A 19,330-nucleotide genomic window follows, 5' to 3' on the forward strand; every position below is an offset into this window, starting at 1 on the left:
CAAATCATATGGTCTTCAATACTTCAAACCCAAACGGTAGGTCCAGGTAGTCACAACAATAGATGGCTGTTGGTTAAATGGTGATTCTAATAAATGGAGTGAATTTGGAGTGGTAGTTATGACTTGTTTTCCCCTGTGAATGCCGAGCGGTGGAGTGACGCCGCTCAAATACTCTGGTTACTATGGACTAGTGCAGGGGTAGGGAACCCTGTTCCTGTAGTGCAGCAGGTAATGCAGGACTTTGTTCCAACTAGGCACCACACACCACACCTGACCAACTGAGCTAATTGATCAGTTCAATGATTGCCTAAATTCAACAAACCTGGTCTTTCAGGTCAGTTAAATAAAAAACGTGAATCTCCTGCTAGCGCCCCAAGACCAGGGGTGCCTTCCCCTTGACCAGAAGCTGGGGGTCAATTTGGAATTGGAGCAACAGAGAACCAGCTGAAGAATTGGTCTGAAACTCTCTCTTTGGAGTGACCAGACAGACAGCCAGGCGGCCAGCTAGACAGACAGCCAGACAGACAGCCAGGCGGCCAGCCAGACAGACAGCCAGGCGGCCAGCCAGGTGGCCAGCCAGGTGGCCAGCCAGCCATACAGCCAGACAGACAGACAGACAGACAGCCAGGCGGCCAGCCAGACAGACAGCCAGGCGGCCAGCCAGACAGACAGCCAGGTGGCCAGCCAGCCATACAGCCAGATAGACAGACAGCCAGGCGGCCAGCCAGACAGCCAGACAGACAGCCAGGCGGCCAGCCAGCCAGACAGACAGCCAGGCGGCCAGCCAGACAGACAGCCAGACAGACAGCCAGGCGGCCAGCCAGACAGACAGCCAGGTGGCCAGCCAGCCATACAGCCAGACAGACAGCCAGACAGACAGCCAGGCGGCCAGCCAGACAGACAGCCAGACAGACAGCCAGGCGGCCAGCCAGCCAGACAGCCAGGTGGCCAGCCAGCCATACAGCCAGACAGACAGCCAGACAGACAGCCAGGCGGCCAGCCAGACAGACAGCCAGGCGGCCAGCCAGACAGACAGCCAGGCGGCCAGCCAGCCATACACTATTGTGATGCAGTGCTGGGTCTGAGGCTGTGGCTAAGGCAGGCAGGATCCCCTTACAAAACCAAGCCACAGATGGACTCCCTGTAGGCGGCCAGCCAGAAGCAGATATCCAGACAGCATTGTCCCCAGCACCCTATTCTTGCGGCCAAGTAGTGCACTATATAGGGAATAGGTTGCCATTTAGGGCAAAGTCCCCTTCATGTAGAGCTGAGCTCACAAGAAACACCTGTGTTGACAACTCAGTCTGTCATCCATAGGTCTATGTACTGCTGTCCCACAGGATAGTGTCTGTCACAGGATAAGGATAGTGTCTGTCACAGGATAAGTATAGTGTCTTTCACAGGATAGTGTCTGTCACAGGATAAGGATAGTGTCTGTCACAGGATAAGTATAGTGTCTTTCACAGGATAGTGTCTGTCACAGGATAAGGATAGTGTGTCACAGGATAAGGATAGTGTCTTTCACAGGATAGTGTCTGTCACAGGATAAGTATAGTGTCTTTCACAGGATAGTGTCTGTCACAGGATAAGGATAGTGTCTTTCACAGGATAGTGTCTGTCACAGGATAAGGATAGTGTCTTTCACAGGATAGTGTCTGTCACAGGATAAGGATAGTGTCTGTCACAGGATAAGGATAGTGTCTTTCACAGGATAGTGTCTGTCACAGGATAAGTATAGTGTCTTTCACAGGATAGTGTCTGTCACAGGATAAGGATAGTGTCTGTCACAGGATAAGGATAGTGTCTGTCACAGGATAAGGATAGTGTCTGTCACAGGATAAGGATAGTGTCTTTCACAGGATAGTGTCTGCCACAGGATAAGGATAGTGTCTGTCACAGGATAAGGATAGTGTCTGTCACAGGATAAGGATAGTGTCTTTCACAGGATAGTGTCTGTCACATGCTAAGGATAGTGTCTGTCACAGGATAAGGATAGTGTCTGTCACAGGACAATGTATGTCACAGGATAGTGTCTGTCACATGATAAGGATAGTGTCTGTCACAGGACAATGTCTGTCACATGATAAGGATAGTGTCTTTCACAGGATAGTGTCTGTCACATGATAGTGTCTTTCACAGGATAGTGTCTGTCACAGGATAAGGATAGTGTCTGTCACAGGATAGTGTCTGTCACATGATAAGGATAGTGTCTGTCACAGGATAGTGTCTGTCCGGAAGTGGCGACCCGTCATTCAGGCTGTTTTGAGCCTCACCTGTTTAGCTAAAATATATATATATATTGTTGTTGTTGCCTGTTTTGCATGTTATTTTGGCATTAATACTGTAATATAATGTAATATACATAAAGCCACATACAAACATTGTCTCTTTGTTGTTTTCTTGAGTGAGACATCTCCAACATGCAGGTGTTTCATCCTAGCTCAGTGTTTTCTGTGGTGAGACATCTCTAACATGCAGGTGTTTCATCCTAGCTCAGTGTTTTCTGTGGTGAGACATCTCCAACATGCAGGTGTTTCATCCTAGCTCAGTGTTTTCTGTGGTGAGACATTTCCAACATGCAGGTGTTTCATCCTAGCTCAGTGTTTTCTGTGGTGAGACATCTCCAACATGCAGGTGTTTCATCCTAGCTCAGTGTTTTCTTGAGTAAGACATCTCCAACATGCAGGTGTTTCATCCTAGCTCAGTGTTTTCTGTGGTGAGACATCTCCAACATGCAGGTGTTTCATCCTAGCTCAGTGTTTTCTGTGGTGAGACATCTCCAACATGCAGGTGTTTCATCCTCGCTCAGTATTTTCTGTGGGGGTGGGGCAGCGGAAAATACACAGCGTAGGGGTTGGTCATGTTCTCTAGTTGTGAAGTGATTGGCTCAGTGTTCTGTCACTCCTGGGGACACTTCGTCACGTCAAAATCTATAGGGAGAGCTCGAAAATTCAAGCCTCTTGGGTGCTGCCATAGAGTTACATTAGAAGTGCCCATCCAAGAAGACTCAAGGTCATTGGCCACAGATAAAATTACATCAAATCACATTATATCTACCGTAGCTTTGATTGGACTGATCATGTCAACATCATACTTTCAAAATCTTAGCTAGCAAGCTAGACAAGCAGTCATCATCATGAATCAAGTCGACAATCTACTGGCAAATCCTTTTCAATCCTTCTCATATGGAGAGAAATTATAGATAAAACGTATCGGTACTCATTGGCCATTGGACATAAACATTACACAACAAGTTGGAAATTGCAAATTCAACGAGTGGTTTGTAAGGAATCAGTGGCTGACTGCAAGTGTTGCAAAGCAATCACTAGCCTGCTATTCAGTGGAAAGGGTGTATGGTCCAAGTCTGGGTTTAAGGGTCTCTTTTCCAAGCTTAAAAGGTTAAACATTCACATGCAACACCATGGGCCAGAAAAGATTGAATACATTGGCCAAGCCGTCAATCCAACATGACTTCTGCCACGTTCAAAACAACTGGAAACTCAGAACTGTGAATTCTCAGACTTCAGTGAGTTCAAGACAACTGGGAACTCGTAAAGAAACGAGCTCCGACTGGGAAAATACGTTTTGAATGGTTATCCAACTCGGAATACCAAGTCGGGAACTCGGGCCTCTTTCAAGAGTTACGACCGGAAGATCACTGACTTCATGATTCTACCTTGTTTCTTTTGAGTTCCCAGTTGTCTTGACAGCACCATAAATCCAGAGAATAGCAGACTTTGATGACAAAGTTTGATGACAAAATTTGGCCACAAGAAGGACCACCGCACCACCTTCCTGTTCAAGTGAGAACAGCACAACAAGGTGAGTCCAAAAATGTATTGTATGCTGCTGCATAAATGATGTAATATGCCAGGGAAATATGTGTACTGTAGCTAAGAAAGCAATACTGAGTGTATGTTGTGTAGTAAGCTGTTAGTAGCCCATGTGCCTCCCCCTAATAATTTGGTCCCTTTCCCCCTCATAACTTAGCCTACTGTTCTAACTTGGTGGTGCACATGTAGCCTATAGCCTGTTTTAGAGAAATGTAATCATCAAATATTGTAAGAGCTTTCATTGTCTGCTTATATGCCCCCTTTATTTATCCTACGGTTCTGACTTGGTGTGCAGAGAAAACTGTAAGAACGGCTCATGTTCTGAATTCTGTTGCTGTACATTTCAAAAGTGATAAACAGTTATATTGACTACGTCTGTCCTAGCTCTCTCACTAATGTCTTGATCAAAATTACGATTGCCTCTTATCCGCTCGTCGTCCCCTTATGCCATAGTTTATACATCTCAATTGTCAGTAGAAACCACATTTGTTTAAGCAAGTCAGCCATATCAGCTATGTTTTTTTAAAGGCAGTAAATGAGTCTGAATGAACTGTTTCGCTGCCAGACAAGGCTCTATTGATAGCCAGGTGTAGCGGTGGTAAGGATTCACTCCATGGTGCTGAAAAGAAAGCTCTGCTGTTGGGACAATTTTATGTAGGCCCTAACAGTTTGTGGGCACTGTTTGTCCCCGTTTGACACTGTTATAGTGCAATTCATGTATTGTTTAATGTTGTGTTGTGTAGTGACTTTGCTGGCATGCATCCCAAATTTGTTTTGGGATTTTGCCCCACCAAGATTTACATGCTAAAATCACCACTGCTGTCTGGCAACTTCTAACTCTTCTCTGGGTCACTGTGGAGAGCACTACCTCTAACGCAGTCTCTTCTCTGGGTCACTGTGGAGAGCACTACCTCTAACGCAGTCTCTTCTCTGGGTCACTGTGGAGAGCACTACCTCTAACGCAGTCTCTTCTCTGGGTCACTGTGGAGAGCACTACCTCTAACGCAGTCTCTTCTCTGGGTCACTGTGGAGAGCACTACCTCTAACGCAGTCTCTTCTCTGGGTCACTGTGGAGAGCACTACCTCTAACTCAGTCTCTTCTCTGGGTCACTGTGGAGAGCACTACCTCTAACGCAGTCTCTTCTCTGGGTCACTGTGGAGAGCACTACCTCTAACTCAGTCTCTTCTCTGGGTCACTGTGGAGAGCACTATCTCTAACTCAGTCTCTTCTCTGGGTCACTGTAGAGAGCACTACCTCTAACGCAGTCTCTTCTCTGGGTCACTGTGGAGAGCACTACCTCTAACTCAGACTGTTAACTAGCACCATCTAGTGAAACCACTCTTAAAACACCACCTTTGAAAATAATATTGCACCAATGACACAGCATTTCAACTATGAAGCATACAGTAATATACTGAACAAAAATATAAACACAACATGCAACAATTTCAACGATTTTACTGAGTTACAGTTCATATAAGGAAATCAGTCAATTTAAATAAATTCATTAGGCCCTAAAATATGGATTTCCTTTTTCTAAACATTTTTTTCATTTGTTTTTCATGACTGGGCAGGGGTACAGCCATGGGGGGCCTGGGAGGGCATAGGCCCACAGACTAGGGAGCCAGGCCCAGCCAATCAGAATGAGTTTTTCCCCTCAAAAGGGCTTTATTACAGACAGAAAGACTCCTCTGGTCTCAGACAACCCCACATGTGAAGAAGCCGGATGTGGTCCTAGGCTGGCGTGGTTACACGTGGTCTGCGGTTGTGAGGCCAGTTGGACGTAATTCTCTAAAATGACATTGGAGGCAGCTTATAGTAGAGAAATTAACATTAAATTGTCTAGCAACAGTTCTGGTGGACATTCCTGCAGTCAGGGTGCCAAATGCACGCTCCCTCAAAACTTGAGACATCTGTGACATTGTGTTGTTTGACAAAACAGCACATTTTAGAGTGGCCTTTTATTGTCCCCAGCACAAGGTGCACCTGTGTAACGATCATGTTGTTTAATCAGCTTCTTGATATGCCACACCTGTCAGGTGGATGGATTATCTTGGCAAAGTAGAAATGCTCACTAACAGGGATGTAAACTAATTTGTGCACAAATTGGAGAGAAATAAGCTTTTTGTGCATTTGGAAAATGTCTGTGATCTTTTATTTCAGCTCATGAAACATGGGACCAACACTTTACATGTTGCGTTTATATTTTTGTTCAGTATAATTATTCCTACTTGACACCTTGAATTACACTCAAACACTACAATGAGACTATAATCAGAAAGACATAGTTGCACGAGTCTCAATAAATACCTGCATTGACTCAATAAATACCTGCATTGACTCAATAAATACCTGCATTGACTCAATAAATACCTGCATTGACTCAATAAATACCTGCATTGACTCAATAAATACCTGCATTGACTCAATAAATACCTGCATTGACTCAATAAATACCTGCATTGACTCAATTGATTGAATGCAAATAAGAGGCGACACACACAAGTGTTTAGATTGTAAACGTTCTGTATTCTAGAACATCTTTGTACCAATTAAAACAGTTTGTTGAGATACAATATAAATACAATTCTGTACATTATAATATTGCAAATAATACTATGTTCAAATACATTTATATGTACAACTCCTCATTAGGGAGAGCAGCTTTGATCTTGTCTTTAAAGTAAGGTCTTGGGTTTCTTTTACAGCATTTTAAAATTCTATTTCTCCTCAGTCCCACCACAGTTAGCCACAACTAGCTCTGGTCCAGGGCGTTAGCAAGGAATGCACTAACCCAGTTAGCCACAACTAGCTCTGGTCCAGGGCGTTAGCAAGGAATGCACTAACCCAGTTAGCCACAACTAGCTCTGGTCCAGGGCGTTAGCAAGGAATGCACTAACCCAGTTAGCCACAACTAGCTCTGGTCCAGGGCGTTAGCAAGGAATGCACTAACCCAGTTAGCCACAACTAGCTCTGGTCCAGGGCGTTAGCAAGGAATGCACTAACCCCCTGGACCAGAGCTAGCCACATCCACAGCTCCAATAAAATACAAAATGTCAGAGACATGGTTCATCATTCAGGTTCTAAAACTATGTGATGTCCCCTCCTCTCCCCTCCCATTTCCTCATAGTGTCTATCCCCCGTTCATACAGCTCTCCCTGTAAAAGAAACTCAATTCATTTGTTGACATGAGTACCTCTTTAAAAAAATACTTTAAATGTTACTCATTAGTCAAATTAACATAGAAAATGCTGTCAGAGCAAATCACTGTAGGCTTCGGTAGGCTTCATCGTTAGTCATTCAACCTAACAGTAACAGTCCAGGGGATTGGAGGAGGGCATTCAACCTAACAGTTACAGTCCAGGGTATTGGTGGAGGGCATTGTAAATGCCTGTGAGCTTCAGGTCATAATGCATCAGGCCAGCCAGCCTTCAGTCAGGCCCAGTCTAGCCTCAGTTTCCACCCCCTTGAGAGGCACAATGCATTATAGTATACACTGAGTATACCAAACATTAACAACACCTTACTAATATTGAGTTGCATCTCCTTTTGCCCTCAGAACAGCCTAAATTCTCAGGGCATGGACTCTACAAGAAGTTGAAAGCATTCCACAGGGATGCTGGTCCATGTTGACTCCAATGCTTCCCACAGTTGTGTCAAGTAGGCTGAATGTCCTTTGGGTAGTGGAACATTCTTGATGGACACAGGAAACTGTTGCATGTGAAAAACCCAGCAGCGTTGCAGTTCTTGACACAAACCGGTGCGCCTGGCACCTACTACCATACCCCGTTCAAAGGCACTTAAATATTTTGTCTTGCCCATTCACCCTCTGAATGGCACACATACACAATCCATGTCTCAAGGCTTAAAAATCCTTCTTTAACCTGTCTCCTCCCAATCATCTACAAGTGGATTTAACAAGTGACATCAAAAAGGGATTGCTGTCACCTGGATTTACCTGGTCAGTCTATCTCATGGAAAGAGCATGTGTTCTTAATGTTTTGTATACTCAGTGAAGTAATCCTCACAACCGGGGTCATATTCATTAGTGTACACCGTAGCAAAACGTTCTGCAACAGAAAATGTTTCGCAAAACAAAAACCAGAGTTTCTTATTGGACAAGTTCATGTACTCCTTCCCCTTTTCAGTCTGTTTTCTTCCATTTTGTGCCTAGTGAATACGACCCAGAGGAAGCCTAGTCGCTTCATTCAGATAGTTGACACAGCATAGATCCAACATGGACTCCTCAGTTTCCACCCCCTTGAGAGGCACAATGTAGGACAGTCGAGAAACACGCACAAATAGGATAGTATACGTTTCATTTGTCCTGAATGGAAGACAGAAGTCTTGTCTGAGGAACTCTGCGAGGGTAGATCCACTCCAGTGCAAGAAGCATGATTCAGTCAGTCAGCAATGGCAACAGTGCCAATAGTTTCAGTGGGGGGGGGTTATCTGTCATTCCACAGTGTTGCAGTACACCACCAACAACAGGCTAATGAAGCCTACATGGGCAACATAGCATCCACAGTCATACGTACTGTACATCTTCAAATTCATGATTCATGAATTCATGTTCAATTCATTATTTGTTTGCAGACGGCCCAAAAGTTCAGGAGGACTCGTGGCCTAGGCACAATGTTTACTTTAACACACATATAATATGTACACACACACACACACACACACACACACACACACAAGCAACATAAGATATCAGTTAAAACAGCAGATATGAAACCTTAGTTCTTTGGTTACCCCTGACGACATATCACAGTGACTTGGATAACCAATCTGGATATCAGTGAGTTATCAACACTAGTACATTCTGGATCCACACCCCCCAGATGACAACTCTGTCATCATTACAGGAAGATCTGGTGTTTCAACAGGAATAGGAGCTGCTGAGCTGATTGAATGATACTAGCGTTAGATAAACACGTGTGGGTCATGTCTATCCATCTACACGCTCTCTAGCTAAAATAACGCAGCAGGAAACTTGGATGTGTGCGTTTGACTTTCAGTGAACAACGATATTGAACGATATGCCTTCATAAAACGCATGGGACAGATATGTTAAAGGGAAAGTAGATGTTTATACCGACAGACAGAACACATGATCGGAAGTCTAGTGGAACAGAGGGAGGGTGAGAATGAGAGAAGAAGAGCTGGTTTTGGGGCTCAGCTGTTGAGCGCTGACAGCTGCCCCTGGTCTAGTAGGAACTGTTCTGGATCTGGGCCTGGTCTAGTAGGAACTGTTCTGGATCTGGCCCTGGTCTAGTAGGAACTGTTCTGGATCTGCCCCTGGTCTAGTAGGAACTGTTCTGGATCTGGGCCTGGTCTAGTAGGAACTGTTCTGGATCTGAGCCTGGTCTAGTAGGAACTGTTCTGGATCTGCCCCTGGTCTAGTAGGAACTGTTCTGGATCTGGCCCTGGTCTAGTAGGAACTGTTCTGGATCTCGCCCTGGTCTAGTAGGAACTGTTCTGGATCTGATCCTGGTCTAGTAGGAACTGTTCTGGATCTGGCCCTGGTCTAGTAGGAACTGTTCTGGATCTGCCCCTGGTCTAGTAGGAACTGTTCTGGATCTGGCCCTGGTCTAGTAGGAACTGTTCTGGATCTGGCCCTGGTCTAGTAGGAACTGTTCTGGATCTGGCCCTGGTCTAGTAGGAACTGTTCTGGATCTGGCCCTGGTCTAGTAGGAACTGTTCTGGATCTGGCCCTGGTCTAGTAGGAACTGTTCTGGATCTGGCCCTGGTCTAGTAGGAACTGTTCTGGATCTGGCCCTGGTCTAGTAGGAACTGTTCTGGATCTGGCCCTGGTCTAGTAGGAACTGTTCTGGATCTGGGCCTGGTCTAGTAGGAACTGTTCTGGATCTGGGCCTGGTCTAGTAGGAACTGTTCTGGATCTGGGCCTGGTCTAGTAGGAACTGTTCTGGATATGGGCCTGGTCTAGTAGGAACTGTTCTGGATCTGGCCCTGGTCTAGTAGGAACTGTTCTGGATCTGCCCCTGGTCTAGGAGGAACTGTTCTGGATCTGCCCCTGGTCTAGTAGGAACTGTTCTGGATCTGGGCCTGGTCTAGTAGGAACTGTTCTGGATCTGGCCCTGGTCTAGTAGGAACTGTTCTGGATCTGCCCCTGGTCTAGTAGGAACTGTTCTGGATCTGGGCCTGGTCTAGTAGGAACTGTTCTGGATCTGGCCCTGGTCTAGTAGGAACTGTTCTGGATCTGGGCCTGGTCTAGTAGGAACTGTTCTGGATCTGGGCTTGGTCTAGTAGGAACTGTTCTGGATCTGGGCCTGGTCTAGTAGGAACTGTTCTGGATCTGGGCCTGGTCTAGTAGGAACTGTTCTGGATCTGGCCCTGGTCTAGTAGGAACTGTTCTGGATCTGCCCCTGGTCTAGTAGGAACTGTTCTGGATCTGGGCCTGGTCTTGTAGGAACTGTTCTGGATCTGGGCCTGGTCTAGTAGGAACTGTTCTGGATCTGAGCCTGGTCTAGTAGGAACTGTTCTGGATCTGGCCCTGGTCTAGTAGGAACTGTTCTGGATCTGGCCCTGGTCTAGTAGGAACTGTTCTGGATCTGGGCCTGGTCTAGTAGGAACTGTTCTGGATCTGCCCCTGGTCTAGTAGGAACTGTTCTGGATCTGCCCCTGGTCTAGTAGGAACTGTTCTGGATCTGGGCCTGGTCTAGTAGGAACTGTTCTGGATCTGGGGACCCCCTTTAGATGATAGTCCTGGGTGGAAAGTCACTTTCCCCAAATTCCCAGAAATGCTGGTTTGAGTTCCTTCTTATTCCCTCCTGATTCTGGGAATATTCCAACCGGGATTTCTGGAAAGACTGGGAATTTGGGGAGTTTAGTAAATTTTATCGGACCAAAGGCTGGGGGTCTGTGGTGTCCATGGAGGGGGGTCCTCTAGTGAGACAGGAGGGCTTGACGAACACCCCGTGGCCTGGAGGACAGCGGAAGTAAACCCTCTCCTGGACTGTCCCGTTGTGCTTGCCTGGACAGTGGAGACAGAGGGGATATTCAGGAGTCATGACCATTCACCATACATCTCAAACACATGACAGGTTCCTCACAGGTCCAATTAAGGTCAGTTAAGTATTGCCAGAGCACCAGCACTCTAAGAGAGTGTCCCAAATGACAGTCTCACCCTTTATAGTGCACTACTTTTGACCAGCGCACTATGGGTGCACCTTACATAGTGCACCACAGTAGATAAAGAATAGGGTACTGTTTGGGAGGCATCCCATTACATCATTATTACACAGAACATCATTTGATAACTAAACAGCCACTCACCCACAGCGAGGTCCAGCTGCACCCCGACCCAGATCCCCTTGGCGAACTCCACCCCGCCGACGTAGTGCACCGTGCCGCTCCTCTTCCCCACCCACACCTGCTCCCCGGGAGCCATCCAGTCAGGCAGCTGGGCCACGGGAGAACCAGAGCCCTCGTCCCCACTGCAGGAGTCCCCAGAGGCCTCAGTGCTGCTGGGGTTGGGGCTGGGGCAGCTTGGGCTGGGACAGGGGCTCCCTGGAGGTAGGTCTCCCTGGATTGGCTCCTGGACCTGGGGCTCTCCTCCTGCTAGCTGGCCTGGGGGGATGGAGGGGGGTGGGCAGGGCACGGCTACGCTGCCGACACACTGTTTGCCGTTGTGGAGGTGTGAGTGGGGCTGAGGGAGGTGAGATGAACGCTGTTGTTGTGTGTTGATGACCACCAGGGATTTGTCAGAGGTCTGGTCCCTGCTGCCAGAGCCCTCTTTCTCCTCCTCCGCTGGGACAGGGGATATGTGTGCTGCATCCCCAGGCTGGAAGTGTCCCAGCTCACCCAGATCCTCCATGCCGTCATCGGCCCCCTTGAAGTCTGTAAACTCCTGGCTGACGCTGAGGACACACCTGCGGGGCCACGGTGAGGGTGGCTGCTCTGAGCAGTTAGGAACACTGACAGGGGAGGAGGGGGAGGTGGTGGTTTGGGGGGTGGGGAGGGGCTGGGAGGGGAAGCCAGGGGGACATGCAGGGGTCTGGGTGTCACCCCACGGCGAGGCGCAGCCTCGGCCCGTGCTGGTGCAGTGGAAGGAGGGGGACTCGTGGGGGTGCAGATTGTGGGTTTCCCGGTCAGGGTCATGTCTGTCTTGAGCCACTGCGGAGGCGCTGAGCTGGTCAGAGCTGTCGCTGGCACCGAATGGCACGTCAGAGAGCGTGGCGTCTGAGGCACTGTGGGAGAAGTAACCGCTGGTGCAGCTGCTGGCGGTGGGGCTCCGTGGAGCCCCCTCTCTATCCCCCCCTCCACCACCTCCCCGACCCCCCCTCAGCTCTCCCCTGACCCCCGCCACACCAACCCCCACCTCCTGGCTCTCCAGTGTAGCGTTGTACACCTCAAAGTTGGCAAAGTCCTCTGGGATGTAGGACTGGAAGCTGTGGAAGTCCTGAGAGCCCAGGCCCAAACTCAGGGCCATGTCTGTCTCCTCCTCAGAGTCCTGGAATAGACACCACACAGAGACAGACAGACAGACAGACAGACAGACAGACAGACAGACAGACAGACAGCACACAGAGACAGACAGACAGACACCACACAGAGACAGACAGACAGACAGACAGACAGACAGACAGACAGACAGACAGACAGAGACAGACAGACACCACACAGAGACAGACAGACAGACAGACACCACACAGAGACAGACAGACAGACACCACACAGAGACAGACAGACAGACACCACACAGAGACAGACAGACAGACAGACAGACACCACACAGAGACAGACAGACAGACACCACACAGAGACCACACAGAGACAGACAGACAGACAGACACCACACAGAGACAGACAGACAGACACCACACAGAGACAGACAGACAGACAGACACCACACAGAGACAGACAGACAGACAGACACCACACAGAGACAGACAGACAGACATCACACAGAGACAGACAGACAGACAGACACCACACAGAGACAGACAGACAGACAGACACAATGTCAGCTACTGTTTCTTTCTGTAGGGGAGCCTATCAGGGGAGCCTATCAGGGGACCCTATCAGGATAGCCTATCAGGGGAGCCTATCAGGGGAGCCTATCAGGGGGCTTCAATTGAGTGAATGGAATTAAAGAAGTGTTTGATATGTTTGATACCATTCAATGTTTTCCATTCCAGCTGTTACAAAGATCCGTCTACTGACTGAATGTGTCATCAGCCCCCACTGGAGTCTACCACCTATTACATGATATTAAAATGCATTGAGGACAGTGACTGTAACCATGGATGTCTACTGACTGAATCAGTCTCCTGTCTACTGACTGAATGTGTCACCAGCCCCCACTGGAGTCTACCACCTATTACATGATATTAAAATGCATTGAGGACAGTGACTGTAACCATGGATGTCTACTGACTGAATCAGTCTCCTGTCTACTGACTGAATGTGTCACCAGCCCCCACTGGAGCCTACCACCTATTACATGATATTAAAATGCATTGAGGACAGTGACTGTAACCATGGATGTCTACTGACTGAATCAGTCTCCTGTCTACTGACTGAATGTGTCACCAGCCCCCACTGGAGCCTACCACCTATTACATGATATTAAAATGCATTGAGGACAGTGACTGTAACCATGGATGTCTACTGACTGAATCAGTCTCCTGTCTACTGACTGAATGTGTCACCAGCCCCCACTGGAGCCTACCACCTATTACATGATATTAAAATGCATTGAGGACAGTGACTGTAACCATGGATGTCTACTGACTGAATCAGTCTCCTGTCTACTGACTGAATGTGTCACCAGCCCCCACTGGAGTCTACCACCTATTACATGATATTAAAATGCATTGAGGACAGTGACTGTAACCATGGATGTCTACTGACTGAATCAGTCTCCTGTCTACTGACTGAATGTGTCACCAGCCCCCACTGGAGCCTACCACCTATTACATGATATTAAAATGCATTGAGGACAGTGACTGTAACCATGGATGTCTACTGACTGAATCAGTCTCCTGTCTACTGACTGAATGTGTCACCAGCCCCCACTGGAGTCTACCACCTATTACATGATATTAAAATGCATTGAGGACAGTGACTGTAACCATGGATGTCTACTGACTGAATCAGTCTCCTGTCTACTGACTGAATGTGTCACCAGCCCCCACTGGAGTCTACCACCTATTACATGATATTAAAATGCATTGAGGACAGTGACTGTAACCATGGATGTCTACTGACTGAATCAGTCTCCTGTCTACTGACTGAATGTGTCACCAGCCCCCACTGGAGCCTACCACCTATTACATGATATTAAAATGCATTGAGGACAGTGACTGTAACCATGGATGGATGGTGGTTGGTTGAGATGATGTTGGAAGAAACATGAGCTGATGACATCATGCACTTCATGCCGTCTTCACTTCAAGGCACCATGGCATTTGTGTGTGTGTGTGTGTGTGTGTGTGTGTGTGTGTGTGTGTGTGTGACTTACAGCTGTGTGTGGCAGTGTGAGGCAGAGCTGCCTGCTGGTGCAGATACTGAGGGTGAGGGTGGAAGGGGTGAGGGTGGTGGTGGAGGGGCTGCGGTGGCCCTCGCTGCCCGCTCTGGGCCTGCGCCAGGGGGCATGGCCGCGGCACGGCGGGGGGAGCAGCACGGAGCTGTCCACACATGAGGAGCGCATGCTCTGCAGATGGGAGTCACACAGGAGGCATGCATGGAGCAGGTGAGTTAACATACAGACATGCACAGTCCAGTACAGTCAATAGGGTGTAGAGGTAGTTAGAGGAACTGCTGATACACACATGCAGGACACATTGAATGGAAAACCATGTGTATTAGATGAATATGGTTGGCATTCTAAATGTCATGCTAGTTCAGTGCAGCGCATCAACGCTTTGGATGAGATGGTAGATTTAGAGTATGGAGATTTAGAGCATGGAGCTCCCCATTCACACAATAGATTTAGAGCATGGAGCTCCCCATTCACACAATAGATTTAGAGCATGGAGCTCCCCATTCACACAATAGATTTAGAGCATGGAGCTCCCCATTCACACAATAGATTTAGAGCATGGAGCTCCCCATTCACACAATAGATTTAGAGCATGGAGCTCCCCATTCACACAATAGATTTAGAGCATGGAGCTCCCCATTCACACAATAGATTTAGAGCATGGAGCTCCCCATTCACACAATAGATTTAGAGCATGGAGCTCCCCATTCACACAATAGATTTAAAACATACAGTGAGGGAAAAAAGTATTTGATCCCCTGCTGATTTTGTACGTTTGCCCACTGACAAAGAAATGATCAGTCTATAATTTTAATGGTAGGTTTATTTGAACAGTGAGAGACAGAATAACAACAAAAAAATCCAGAAAAACGCATGTCAGAAATGTTATAAAATGATTTGCATTTTAATGAGGGAAATAAGTATTTGACCCCTCTGCAAAACATGACTTAGTACTTGGTGGCAAAACCCTTGTTGGCAATCACAGAGGTCAGACGTTTCTTGTAGTTGGGCTACAGGTTTGCACACATCTCAGGAGGGATTTTGTCCCACTCCTCTTTGCAGATCTTCTCCAAGTCATTAAGGTTTCGAGGCTGATGTTTGGCAACTCGAACCTTCAGCTCCCTTCACAGTTTTTCTATAGGATTAAGGTCTGGAGACTGGCTAGGCCACTCCAGGACCTTAATGTGCTTCTTCTTGAGCCACTCCTTTGTTGCCTTGGCCGTGTGTTTTGGGTCATTGTCATGCTGGAATACCCATCCACGACCCATTTTCAATGCCCTGGCTGAGGGAAGGAGGTTCTCACCCATGATTTGACGGTACATTGCCCCGTCCATCGTCCCTTTGATGCGGTGAAGTTGTCCTGTCCCCTTAGCAGAAAAACACCCCCAAAGCATAATGTTTCCACCTCCATGTTTGACTGTGGGGAAGGTGTTCTTGGGGTCAAAGGCAGCATTCCTCCTCCTCCCAACACGGCGAGTTGAGTTGATGCCAAAGAGCTCCATTTTGGTCTCATCTGACCACAACACTTTCACCCAGTTGTCCTCTGAATCATTCAGATGTTCATTAGCAAACTTCAGACGGGCCTGTATATGTATTCTTGAGCAGCGGGACCTTGCGGGCGCTGCAGGATTTCAGTCCTTCACGGCGTTGTGTGTTACCAATTGTTTTCTTGGTGACTATGGTCCCAGCTGCCTTGAGATCATTGACAAGATCCTCCCGTGTAGTTCTGGGCTGATTCCTCACCGTTCTCATGATCATTGCAACTCCACGAGGTGAGATCTTGCATGGAGCCCCAGGCCGAGGGAGATTGACAGTTCTTTTGTGTTTCTTCCATTTGCGAATAATCGCACCAACTGTTGTCCCCTTCTCACCAAGCTGCTTGGCGATGGTCTTGTAGCCCATTCCAGCCTTGTGTAGGTCTACAATCTTGTCCCTGACATCCTTGGAGAGCTCTTTGGTCTTGGCCATGGTGGAGAGTTTGGAATCTGATTGATTGATTGCTTCTGTGGACAGGTGTCTTTTATACAGGTAACAAACTGAGATTAGGAGCACTCCCTTTAAGAGTGTGCTCCTAATCTCAGCTCGTTACTGTATAAAAGACACCTGGGAGCCAGAAATCTTTCTGATTGAGAGGGGGTGAAATACTTATTTCCCTCATTAAAATGCAAATCAATTTATAACATTTCTGACATGCGTTTTTCTGGATTTTTTTGTTGTTATTCTGTCTCTCACTGTTCAAATAAACCTACCACTAAAATTATAGACTGATCATTTCTTTGTCAGTGGGCAAAAGTACAAAATCAGCAGGGGATCAAATACTTTTTTCCCTCACTGTATGTGAGCAGATCACATTCAGCCAGAACAATCAGCAATCATCGGACAGGTTTAGTAGAATTAGTAGCTGTTGAATGTAGTAAATATCTGTCTGTGTGTACTGGATTCACTTAGAATGGGGAAAATGTCCTGCTTTCAATGACTACTACTGATGTATTGTCATACTGTCACATTGCAGAAAAGGAGGGATGTCACTGGACTCTGAATGAAGAGAAACGATGGGAACGGCAGGGGAAGAAAAAGGAGATGAAGAAGCAAAACACAGGAAAGAAAATAAGGAAAGACAGAAAGAAAGAAAGAAAGGAGAGATGAGATAAAAGGGTCCAGAGATGGCTAGAGAGAGAGAGATGGATGGCTAGAGAGAGAGAGAGAGAGGGAGAGAGAGAGAGAGAGAGAGAGATGGATGGCTAGAGAGAGAGAGAGAGAGGGAGAGAGAGAGAGAGAGAGAGAGGGAGGTATGGATAGAGAGAGAGAGAGAGAGAGAGAGGGATGGATGGATAGAGAGAGAGAGAGGGATGGATGGATAGAGAGAGAGAGAGAGGGAGAGAGGGATGGATGGATAGAGAGAGAGAGAGGGATGGATGGATAGAGAGAGAGAGAGAGAGAGAGAGGGATGGATGGATAGAGAGAGAGAGAGGGATGGATGGATAGAGAGAGAGAGAGAGAGAGAGGGAGAGAGGGATGGATGGATAGAGAGAGAGAGAGGGATGGATGGATAGAGAGAGAGAGAGAGAGAGAGGGAGAGAGGGATGGATGGATAGAGAGAGAGAGAGGGATGGATGGCTAGAGAGAGAGAGAGAGAGAGAGGGAGGTATGGATGGATAAAGAGAGAGAGAGGGATGGTTGTGGCCCATACCTCCTGTCCCAGTAGTGGTCGTGCCTCCAGGACTCTCTTGGTCTTGCTCTCCTCTCTGACCGGCAGCAGAGACTTGAGGAACTTGGGCGTCTGTGGAGAGAGGGCCTTGAACGGGCTGGAGTTGAAGAAGGTGGGGCTCTCTGGTACCAGACCTGAACGCAGTAGTAAAAACAAACATCATAGCTCTTTAAATTCTACATTTAGAATGCTTTTAGTCCTATACTATTCTTAATCTGTGTCTGGGAAACCAACCATTGATTTCTTATCACAGTCCTCATACGGAGAGAGGGCCTGGAGGTTTTCCTGACTGAGAAACACTCAGGGCCCTAAATATGATCTAAAACAAGAGTTTCCTGGTCAGGCCTCCTGGTTTCAACTATAGCTGGAGTTGATGTTATTGATTTCTTGTTGTTTACCGTGATTCTCTGTCTTGTTTTTGAGTGGCGTCCCACACAGAGAACCTCCGTCCTGGGGAGTACAGTCAGAGACATCCTGATGAAGGTCACAATGGTCCTGGAGGAGGACCAGACAGACAGACAGGTTAGAGTCACAATGGTCCTGGAGGAGGACCAGACAGACAGACAGGTTAGAGTCACAATGGTCCTGGAGGAGGACCAGACAGACAGACAGGTTAGAGTCACAATGGTCCTGGAGGAGGACCAGACAGACAGACAGGTTAGAGTCACAATGGTCCTGGAGGAGGACCAGACAGACAGACAGGTTAGAGTCACAATGGTCCTGGAGGAGGACCAGACAGACAGACAGGTTAGAGTCACAATGGTCCTGGAGGAGGACCAGACAGACAGACAGGTTAGAGTCACAATGGTCCTGGAGGAGGACCAGACAGACAGACAGGTTAGAGTCACAATGGTCCTGGAGGAGGACAAGACAGACAGACAGGTTAGAGTCACAATGGTCCTGGAGGAGGACAAGACAGACAGACAGGTTAGAGTCACAATGGCACTGGAGGAGGACCAGACAGACAGACAGACAGGTTAGAGTCACAATGGCCCTGGAGGAGGACCAGACAGACAGACAGGTTAGAGTCACAATGGCCCTGGAGGAGGACCAGACAGACAGGTTAGAGTCACAATGGTCCTGGAGGAGGACAAGACAGACAGACAGGTTAGAGTCACAATGGTCCTGGAGGAGGACCAGACAGACAGACAGGTTAGAGTCACAATGGTCCTGGAGGAGGACCAGACAGACAGACAGGTTAGAGTCACAATGGTCCTGGAGGAGGACCAGAAAGACAGACAGGTTAGAGTCACAATGGCACTGGAGGAGGACCAGACAGACAGACAGGTTAGAGTCACAATGGCCCTGGAGGAGGACCAGACAGACAGGTTAGAGTCACAATGGTCCTGGAGGAGGACCAGACAGACAGGTTAGAGTCACAATGGTCCTGGAGGAGGACCAGACAGACAGACAGACAGGTTAGAGTCACAATGGCCCTGGAGGAGGACCAGACAGACAGACAGACAGACAGGTTAGAGTCACAATGGTCCTGGAGGAGGACCAGACAGACAGACAGGTTAGAGTCACAATGGTCCTGGAGGAGGACCAGACAGACAGACAGGTTAGAGTCACAATGGCCCCGGAGGAGGACCAGACAGACAGACAGGTTAGAGTCACAATGGTCCTGGAGGAGGACCAGACAGACAGACAGGTTAGAGTCACAATGGTCCTGGAGGAGGACCAGACAGACAGACAGGTTAGAGTCACAATGGCCCTGGAGGAGGACCAGACAGACAGGTTAGAGTCACAATGGTCCTGGAGGAGGACAAGACAGACAG

The 19,330-nt window shown here is 47.8% G+C and overlaps 1 protein-coding gene across 1 annotated transcript in view; it reads right to left on the bottom strand.

The window, feature by feature from the left end:
* Window positions 1-10,447: 10,447 nt before the first annotated feature.
* kif13a (kinesin family member 13A) overlaps window positions 10,448-19,330 on the bottom strand; it is a 193,686-nt gene continuing 184,803 nt past the window's right edge. The window contains exons 36-40 of the mRNA XM_029746847.1: window positions 17,951-18,047; window positions 17,535-17,686; window positions 14,324-14,515; window positions 11,134-12,310; window positions 10,448-10,831 (exon numbers count right to left, since the gene is read on the bottom strand). Coding sequence (XP_029602707.1) covers window positions 10,695-10,831; window positions 11,134-12,310; window positions 14,324-14,515; window positions 17,535-17,686; window positions 17,951-18,047 — 1,755 coding nt within the window. The 3' untranslated portion in view covers window positions 10,448-10,694. The remainder of the gene's footprint in view (window positions 10,832-11,133; window positions 12,311-14,323; window positions 14,516-17,534; window positions 17,687-17,950; window positions 18,048-19,330) is intronic.

This window comes from Salmo trutta, unplaced genomic scaffold (assembly GCF_901001165.1).
Source record: "Salmo trutta unplaced genomic scaffold, fSalTru1.1, whole genome shotgun sequence".
Lineage (NCBI taxonomy): Eukaryota > Metazoa > Chordata > Actinopteri > Salmoniformes > Salmonidae > Salmo > Salmo trutta.